The 10,130-nt window shown below is 41.2% G+C and overlaps 1 protein-coding gene across 2 annotated transcripts in view; it reads left to right on the top strand.

Annotated features, from left to right (window-relative positions):
• Positions 1 to 249: 249 nt before the first annotated feature.
• The window catches only part of MTMR9 (myotubularin related protein 9), a 43,176-nt gene continuing 33,295 nt past the window's right edge, over positions 250 to 10,130 (top strand). For both annotated transcript variants that reach the window (XM_045397852.3, XM_074000234.1), the window contains exon 1: positions 250 to 516. In XM_045397852.3, the coding sequence (XP_045253787.2) occupies positions 335 to 516 (182 nt within the window). In that variant the 5' untranslated portion in view covers positions 250 to 334. The remainder of the gene's footprint in view (positions 517 to 10,130) is intronic.

Here is a 10,130-nt window from a genome sequence, read left to right as displayed (position 1 = left end):
TGCCCACGCGGGACACGAAGCCCAGCGGCAGCGGCGGTCCCTGGGCCTGTGGAGAGGCGTTCTCTGTGGCCGAGTCCTGGGCCTGGGAGACGGGGCGGTGCGGGAGAGGCGCCCGGGCCTAGCCCAGCCCCAGCGCCTGTCTCCTTGCCGCTGGTGCCGGCGGCTGCAGGCCTCGCCGCGCCCGCCCAGCCTGGGGCGGGCCCAGCCTCACCGCCCGGCCCGCCCCGCCCCAAGGGCCAGCCCCGCGCCGGGTGTTTCCGCTCCTCTCCCTGCGGCGGGATAACCGCCTCGCACCTGCCGGGCTCGGTTCCCTGGCTCCGGCCGCGGGGGGAGCATGGAGTTTGCGGAGCTGATTAAGACCCCGCGGGTGGACAATGTGGTGCTGCATCGGCCTTTCTACCCGGCTGTCGAGGGCACCCTGTGCCTGACGGGCCACCACTTGATCCTGTCCTCCCGGCAGGACAACACGGAGGAGCTGTGGCTCCTTCATTCAAACATCGACGCCATCGACAAGCGGTGAGTGCCTGCCCCACCCCAGCTCCGCAGGGAGCCGGGGATCCCCTGTGGGCGCCCCGGGAAACACTTCCTGGCGTTTTCCGCGCATCCTGCCGCCCAGCTGGCCGGCAGGATGAGCCCTCTGTGGCCTAGAATCAGGATTTACCTGGCAGAAACCCGTCCAGATGGAGGATCCGGTTTCCATTAAACCTGGATGGAGTTCTCAGGGTTATCGTGTGGCTGGTATCATCCTGATGATCTGGTTCGTAACACCATTTGGGTGGATTTTCGGCATTGTCTTTATAAATTTCTTCTTCTTGCCCCATCGTATTCCTTGAATCGGTATTGTCAATCACAGTTCATGAAGTTGTGATTGGATGTGACTTAGGCAAGTGTTTACCATTTTTGAGGAAAATTCAACTGATTATAAAGTTATGAGTGCCTACATGCCTCAGAACCATTTTTTAATTTCTGAAATATGTTCAGTTTATTATGTTTCTTACCTTCTGGGTCATCAATTTCATTCTCACTAGGGGAGGTTCTGTTGTCTTCTCTTCATCTTTACTCAGTTCTGCTTGCTGAAAGAACAGGGTTGGCTCTCAAGGAAAGGCATGGACCAATTAACCTCTTTTTCCTTTTTGTACTCCAGACTATCTTTCCAAGGCAGTGCCTCGAAGTCAAAAAGTTATACTTTAATCTGCAGTCAAAATTTCCATCTCCTTAGTGGCTTCTCTCTAGCCAGGAGAGGGCAAACTGATCATCCAGTTTACACGGAAGTAGAAATGAATGACGACAACGTTTTCTATTGCCTCACAGGATAATTTGGATTTTAGGAAGATTCCTAGAGAGGATATGCCTTAAAATAATAATTTCTTTTTTTTTTTGAGACGGAATCTCACTATGTTGCCCAGGCTGGAGTACAGTGGCCAATCTCACTATGTTGCCCATGTTGGAGTGCAGTGGCAAATCCCGAGTAGCTGGGATTACAGGTGTCCACCGGTACACCCGGCTAATTTTTGTATTTTTTAGTAGAGATGGGGTTTCACCATATTGGCCAGGCTGGTCTCGAACTCCTGACCTCGCAATCCTCCTGCCTTGCCCTCCCACAGTTCTGGGATTGCAGGCGTGAGCCACCGTGCCCGGCCTAAAATAATAATTTCTAATGGTAGAATTGCAGGAAGTTTGGGTGAAGCAGCGGTAGATTGATTGATTTGAGCAGGGGGCTCGTATTAGTCTCCTCAAGTCACCTTTTGCTGTATAAAGTCTTCAGTGGGCCCGGCGCAGTGGCTCACGCCTGTAATCCCAGCACTTTGGGAGGCCAAGGCGGGCGGATCACCTGAGGTCAGGAGTTTGAGACCAGCCTGACCAACATGTTGAAACCCCATCTCTGCTAAAAATACAAAAAATTAACCGGGCGTGGTGGCAGGCGCCTGTAATCCCAGCTACTCAGCTACTCAGGAGGCTGCGGTGGAAGAATCGCTTGAACCTTGAGACAGAGGTTGCAGTGAGCCGAGATCGCGCCACTGCACTCCTTCCTTTGCAACAAGAGCAAAACTCCATCTCAAAAAAAAAAAAAAAGTCTTCAGTGGTCTCTCATTGAAAATCTAAACCCCTCACAGTCATTCATGGCATTCTGTGTCCCAGCCCTAGCCTACTTTCTCACTTTATTTCTTGCCATTTCTTTCAATGAGCCCTTCTTGCACTTCCTTTCATGAACCTTTTTACCAGCCAGTCCTCACCATTTACTGGTGCTGGTATATGTCCTGTATTCCGTCATCTGTGTATTTTATTGACTTCTTCCTTCTGCTGGAATGCCTTGCCTCTCCCAAGTTTGTTAAACATTTGCCAAATGCCTTTATGTTCTGGACATTTTGTGAGGCACTTAAGACACCAAGATGAATAAAATATATCACAGTTCTTGTCTTTCAGGAGTTCACATGGCAATGAGCCTGTTACCCGTCTATGAGTATTCAGTTTAACCATTTCGACCGCTACCTCCTTCACAGATTCTTCTGTTAATTCCACAACTGGAATTCATTTTTATCTCCTTCGAAACTTCTAACTGTGGCTTGGGCATATAGACACATAGGAAATAAAAGAAGGATTGACCGCTGAATGGTTCAGTGACGCCATTGAATACAAATGAGTAGTCTCTCCGTGACCATCAACTGCCTTTCCTTTCTTATTTACCTTTTATTGTGTTTACTTTTCGCTCATTCCTTTCCTCCTGTTTACCTTGCGTTTACAAGGTGCTGGGCTTTGTAGTGCATGAAGAAGAAGCAGATGAGCCATGGACCTTTGAATCTGTTGGGAGAGAATGACGAACTGTGCACACATTTATCTTTCTCCTGGGAAGCAGTGTGGTGTAGTGGAAAGAGCATAGGGGAGGCATCACATCAGAGTTTGTTCAATTGCTGCTTTCAAGAAATCTTCACATCCACCCGTTTTCCATGTGTGCTGTCTAGCTGTGCGGCTGCGGTGGTGACTAAGACAAGCTGCTTAGGTACTGGCCGGGGAGATGGACAATCAAGCAAGTCCAGGAATAAATACGTATAATGATGTCAGGTAATAAGTGCCAGGAAGGAAAATAACGGAAGATGAGAGGATAAAGAACACCGGGAGGCATTTTCTTTAGAAAGGATTTCAGAGAAGGCAGGTGACATCTGACTAGAGACTGGAATGAAACGAGGAAGCTAGAAATGTGAGTATCTGGCGGAAGAGCATTCCAGCCGGAGGGAACAGTGAATGCAAAGACTTGAGATGGGGAACATGCTTGGCATGTGCAGGGAAGAGCAAAGAGGCCAGTGTGGCTGCAGGGCAGGAACAGAGGGTACAGGAAGTCGATGGTAGAGATGGTGGCTGGAGGGATAAGTGTGGTCAGACCGTGGAGGGCCTGCAGGCCACAGTGGTTTTCATGGGAGACCTGGGAGAGGCAAAAGCTAGGAAGCAGTGGCTGATAGACGTTTCAGAAGACAATTATGGCTGCTGGCAGAAAGTGAACTGTACAGGGGCAAGACTGGAAGCAGCAGGCCCAGCTAGGAGAGTAGAGTAGTTCACATAAAAGATGGTGGTAGGCTGGGTGCGGTGGCTCATGCCTGTAATCCCAGTATTTTGGGAGGCTGAGGCAGACAGATCACCCTGAGGTCAGGAGTTCAAGACCAGCCTGACCAGTATGGTGAAACCTCATCTCTACTCAAAATACATAAAATAACTGGGTGTGGTGGTGCACGCCTGTGATCCCAGCTACTCAGGAGGCTGAGGCAGGAGAATCACTTGAGCCTGGGAGGCTGAGGTTGCAGTGAACCGAGATTGTGCCACTGAACTCCAACCTGGGTGACAGGGTGAGACCCCGTCTCAGAAAAAAAAATAAAAATTAAAATTAAAAAAAACAGTAGTGTAGTCACAAGGAATCTGATTTGGGATGTGTTTTTGAAAGTGGAGCTGCCTTGCCTTGCTAGTGAATTGTAAATAAGGTGAGAGAGAAAGTCATTAAGGATGACTCCTTCAGTTCTGCCTCTTTACTAGACAAGTGCCTTTGGGCAAACTACTTAACCTCCTAGAAATTTATGTTTGAATAATGCTTTACAAGTCTATGGAAAACTTTCATATACACTGCTTACATCATTTTGTTTGATCCTTTCAACATACAAGGTTGTATACAAGTTTTACAGTTATACCTGTTTTTTTTTTGTTTTTTTTTTTTTAATGGACCTCAGAAAATTGAGTTACTCCTACTCGGTTGATGACTCATCGTTTTCATGATTGATTCCTTAAAAGGTTTCCTCTGTTGTTTATTTTCTTCGTCTCTAATTTTCACTCCCGTTTCCTGCCTCATCCACAATCCCTGTAGGCAACCATGTTAGTTGTTGTTATAAAATAGATAGCACTGTTGTGTATGGGTGCGTGCACACATGCACGTGTGAGTTTAATTTGCCTAACTGGGATTATGTTGTAGATCTTGTTCTGCTGCTTAATATGTTGATGCAATACTCTTTCAAGATCTCTTTATGTTGCTGAGTGTACAGCCATTTCACTGCTTCTGACAGCAGCACAGAATTCCAAAGTATCTAAAAGAACTTCCTTAACAGACCTTTTAGGTAACCTCCAACTCCCTGCTATCACAAACAACTCTGGTAAACATACTCATCCATGTCCCCTTATGTAGTCTTGTGCCATAATTCCTGTGGGACTGCACCTAGGATGGGATGGAGCCATAAAGTAGGCGCATATCTCATTTCACAAACTAATTGCTTTCCAGAATGACAGTTGAAGATTGCCTTCCCACGATGGTGCAGGAGAGGGCACCTCTTCTCTCCTTTCTTACCAACATTTGGTATTGTCTTTCTAATTTTTCCGGTCTGAAGATTGTGAAATAGTTACTGCTTTGTTTTAATTTGAATTTCATTACTTTTTAGTGAGTTTAATTATCTTTATATATGTTTGTGAGCAATATACTTAAAATTATTTTTCCTTTCTGTGAGTTGCCTAATTTCGGTGGTCTACTTTTAAGCATTGGGTTTATTGTCTTTCTCATGTTGATTTGCGTGGGTTCCTTGTATACTCTGGGTATTTGTTCTTCATTTAGGCAGTACGAATGTCTTCTAGTGTGTCACCCATCTGTTATTTTTTTCTGTGGTGTCCTTTGTTGAACAGAAGTCTTTAATTTTAAAGTAAAACTTGCCAGTGTTTTGCTTTATGATGTATGGCTTGTCTTAAGAACTCCTTCCCTGTCCCCAAATCACCAGGATGTTCTCCTACATATTCTTCCATTATAGCTTCATAGTTTTACTATTCATTTTTAGGTCTTTAATTCATTTGGATTCTATCTTTGTTTCAAGTGTGATAAGAACCTATTTTTCTCCATAGAGCAAGCCAGTTTTCTTAATCCCATCACCTGACAACCCAACCTTGGCTGGTTTATGTCAAGTTATCCTATATGTGCGGGTCTATTTCTGAGCTCTCTGTCATAATCCATTGGTTTATTAATCTGTTCTTTTGTCATCATCATACTCTCTTTCCTTCTGTGGCTTTGTGATGTGTCCAAAAATCAGATAGTGCTAGTTGCTCCACTTTCCTTTTTTTTTTTTTTTTAAAGTTGACAACTGTGTTTTGACCTTTATGTTTCCATGCAATTTTGGAAAGCTTGCTATATTCAAGGGATTTTTAAAAGTCTTTATTTAATGGTAATTGAAGAGTCACAGGCAGTTGCAAAAATTGCACATAGAGGTTTTAGAATCGTCCACTCAGCTTCCCCTAATGGTGACTTTCACTCTCATCCCTGTGAAGAGACCACCAAACAGGCTTTGTGTGAGCAACAAGGCTGTTTATCTCACCTGGGTGCTGGCGAGCTGAGTCTGAAGAGAGTCAGCGAGGCAGATGGGGGGTAGGGGTGTTTTATAAAATGTGGGTGGGTAGTGGAAAATTACAGTCAAAGGGGGTTGTTCTCTGGCGGGCAGGGGCGGGGATCACAAGGTGCTCAGTGGGGGAGCTTTTGAGCCAGGATGAGCCAGGAGAGGGAATTTCACAAGGTGATGTCATCAGTTAAGGCAGGGACCCGCCATTTTCACTTCTTTTGTGGTGGAATGTCATCAGTTAAGGCAGGAACAGGGCATTTTCACTTCTTTTGTGATTCTTTAGTTACTTCAGGCCATCTGGATGTATACGTGTAGGTCACAGGGGATATGATGGCTTAGCTTGGGCTCAGAGGCCTGACAGTGACATGTTTTACAACTGTAGAGTAATCAAAATGAGAACAAAATAGGACATTCACACTGGTGCAGTACTATTCACTAGACCACAGACTTTATGCAATTTTCATAGGATTATTAAAAAATGAATTGTTTTGGATTTATAAATTAATTAATTTATAGATTAATTTATAGATTTATAGATTGTTTTGGATTTATAGATGTTTGACATCTATAAATTTATAGATTAATTTATAGATGTCAAATTGACATCTTGACATCCATGAACAATATTACATTATTCAGATCTTCCTTTAAGTCCCTTAATGGAGCTTTAAGATGGTGTGTATGCTAGGTGCTGTACTAGGAGCTGAGGATGTAGAAATGAATCAAACATGGCTTCTACCTGAAAAAGCTAAGAACCATTATGAGAAATAAACAAACTAGAAAGTTTAATAAAGTATTTTAAATGCTATGATGGGGTATATACAGGGCATGAGTGGGACAATAAGGAGAAAAATAGAACTGAATCTGACAATTGATGTGAATCATAGGAATTTTGTGGAGCTCTTATGCTTTTAAAACATATTTTTCTTGGCCCACTGTTCTATAAGTAACTGACTAGAAACATTGAATAAATGAACGGAGAATACCTTAATAGTTTGTAGCATATTTGTTCTGACATAAAGTAACAATTATTTTTAACTCCTCTAGTCATTCATTGTACTTTATAACAACTAAATAAAACCTGCCAAACAAAACAAAATTCACCTTACAAAATGAGTTAGTATGACAAGCATAGATGATATGGAAATTTACAAGAGAATAACCATATGTCTTGTACATTTTTTTTTCTTTTTTTACTGATAATTTGGTTGTGGTGTGTCTTTCACTTCCAGCTGAAGCAGAATGACAGTGATTTTTAAAACAGCTTTATTGAGGTACAGTCGACATGTAACACACTATATATATTTGAAGTGTAAACTTTGATGTGTTTTGATGTATATACACACCCTGAAACTGTCACCATAAGTTCAAGATAATGAATTTATCACCCCCAAAAGTTTTCTGGTGCCCTTTTGTAATCCTTTCCTTCTTTTCTTTTCCAAGTAGTCACAGACGAGTTTGCATTATCTAGAAATTTATGTCAATACATCATAAATCATGCAGTACTCTCTTTTGAGATTTGTCCATGTTGTATATATCAATAGTTCATTCTTTTTATTGCTGAGTACTAAGCATCCAGTGTGTAGGATTCCATAGTTCATTTATTCACCTGGTGATGGAAATGTGGGTTGTTTCCAGTTTGAGGCTGTTAAATAAAGTTGTTATTAATATTCTTCTGCAAGTCTTTGTATGAACATGTGGTTTCTTTTCTCTTGGGTGGCAAGCCATTTACTTGCCAGTGGAATGGCTGGATCAGATGTAGGTATGTGTTTTATTTTTTAAGAAGCTGCCCCAACTGTTTTCCAAAGTGCTTGTACCTACAGTTTTACATTCCTATGAGCAGTGTGTGAGAGTTCTAGTTCCTTCACATTCTTGTCAGCACTTGCTATGGTCTGTCTTTTAAATTTTAGTAATTCCGGTAGATGTTAAGTGTTATCTTATTGTGGCTTAAATTTGCATTTCCCTTTGACTAGTGGTGTAGAGCATCTTTTCATATGCTTATTTGCCATCCATATGTCTTTTTTTTTGGCTAAGTGACCATCCATATGTTTTGCCCATTTGTAATAGATTATTTGCTTTCTTATTGAGTTTTGAGAGTGTATGTTTGTATGTACATACACAGTCATGTGATTTATTGTATGTATGATGGTAGTCCCATAAGATTATACTGGACCTGAAAAGTTTCTCTTGCCCAGTGATGTTGTGTTTGTGGTGATGCTGCTATAAACAAACCTGGGCTGCCAGTTACACAACAGTATAGCACATACAATTGCATATATCACATAATATTTGTAAATGACCATAAACGACTTTGTTACTGGTTTATGAATTTACTCTACTATACTTTTTATTGTTATTTTAGAGTATACTCCTTCTACTTCTAAAAAGAATGTTAACTGTAAAATGGCTTCAGGCAAGTCCTTCAAGAGTTATCCAGAAGGCATTATCATCATAGGAGATGACATCTCCGTGTATAATATTAATATTTCCCCTGAAGACCTTCCAGTGAGGCAAGATGTGGAGATGGAAGACAGTGACATTGATGATCCTGATGCTGTGTAGGCCTAGGCTAATGTGTGTGTTTGTGTCTTAGGTTTTAACAAGAAAGTTTACCCCCCAAAATTTTTTAATCGAAAAAATCTTATACAATGAGGATATAAAGAAGGAAAATATTTTTATATAGCTGTATGGTGTGTTTGTATTTTCAGCTTAGTGTTATTTCAAAAGAGACAAAACATTAGAGTTTAAAAAGTTTATAAAGTAGAAAAGTTACAGTAAAGTAAGGTTAATTTATTACTGAAGAAAGAAACATTTGAACAATAAATTTAGTGTAGCCTGTTGCTGAAGTCTTCAGCAGCCTACAGGAATGCCCCGTGGCTTACCTTTTCATGCCCTTGAACTCTGTGTTTCAGAGAGCAGACGTTTTACATTTTGAACATGTCCAGTTTGTCAGTTTGTTCTTTTATAGACTGGGATTTTAGTGTCTTGTCTAAGAAACTGTTGCCTCACCTAAGTTCACAAATATTTTCTCTCATGTTTTCTTCTAGCAGTTTTCTAGCTTTAAGTTTTACATTTAGATAAGAGATCCCATTTTGAGTTAGTTTTTGTATATGGTTCATGGTTATAGATTCAAATTCTAAAAAAAAAAAAAAAGCTATCCAATGGTTCCAGCACCGTTCGTTGAAAAGACTGACCTGTCTTCAATTGAATTGTCTTTGTATCTTTGTTCACCTGTAAGTGGATCTATTTCTGGACTCTTTTTTTTCTGTTCAGTTGATCCGTTTATCATCATGTCATTTTTACACTGTCTTAATTAATGTAGCTTTATAGTAAGCCTTGAAATTATGTAGTGTTAGCCATAAAACTTTGCTCTTATTCAAAGTTGTTTTGGCTATTTGAAGACAATTGCATTACCATATGAATTTTAGAATCACCTTTTCAGTTTCTATATGAAAGTCTGCTGTGATTTTGTTTGGAATTATGTTGTATCACTAGATGAATTTGGGGGAGAATTGACAATAAAAAGAACATTCTGGGTACATTACACAATCGTCGTCTGCAAATAAAGATAGTTTTACTTCTTCCTTTTTAATCCTTTTTTATTCTTTTTACCTTACTGCACTAGCTATAACCTTCAGTTACAATGTTGAATAGAAGTGATAAGAGTGAACATCTTTGTGTTATTCATGATTTTAGAGAAAAATAATTCAATCCTTCACCATTACATGTGCTATTAGATTTAGGGTTTTTTATTTTTATTTATTTATTTTTTTGGGGGGGGGGTTTTGTAAATGCCCTTATCAGGTTGAGGAAGTTCCCTTCTGTTTCAAGTTTGCTGAGAAATTTTTGGGTTTTCATGTTTTTAAATCAGAAATGGATGTTAGATTTTTTTCAAATACTTTTACTTTTTTTTTTTTTTTTGAGACAGAGTCTCACTCTGTCACCCAGACTGGAGTGCAGTGGCTCAATCTCAACTCACTGCAACCTCTGCCTCCTGGGTTCAAGCAATTCTCTTGCCTCAGCCTCCTGAGTAGCTGGGACTACAGGCACATACCATCACGCCTGGCTAATTTTTTGTATTTTTAGTAGAGATGGAATTTCACCGTGTTAGCCAGGATGGTCTCGATCTCCTGACCTTGTGATTAGCCTGCCTCGGCCTCCCAAACTGCTGGGATTACAAGCGTGAGCCACGGCACCGGGCCCTTTTATTTTTTATAAATTGATACATAGTATGTATCACTTGGAAGTAAGTGATACCTGAAGTGAACTATTTTCCTATGC

The sequence above is a fragment of the Macaca fascicularis genome, chromosome 8 (assembly GCF_037993035.2).
Source record: "Macaca fascicularis isolate 582-1 chromosome 8, T2T-MFA8v1.1".
NCBI lineage: Eukaryota > Metazoa > Chordata > Mammalia > Primates > Cercopithecidae > Macaca > Macaca fascicularis.
Note: the sequence above shows the minus strand (reverse complement) of the source record. Positions and strands in the feature narration are given on the sequence as shown.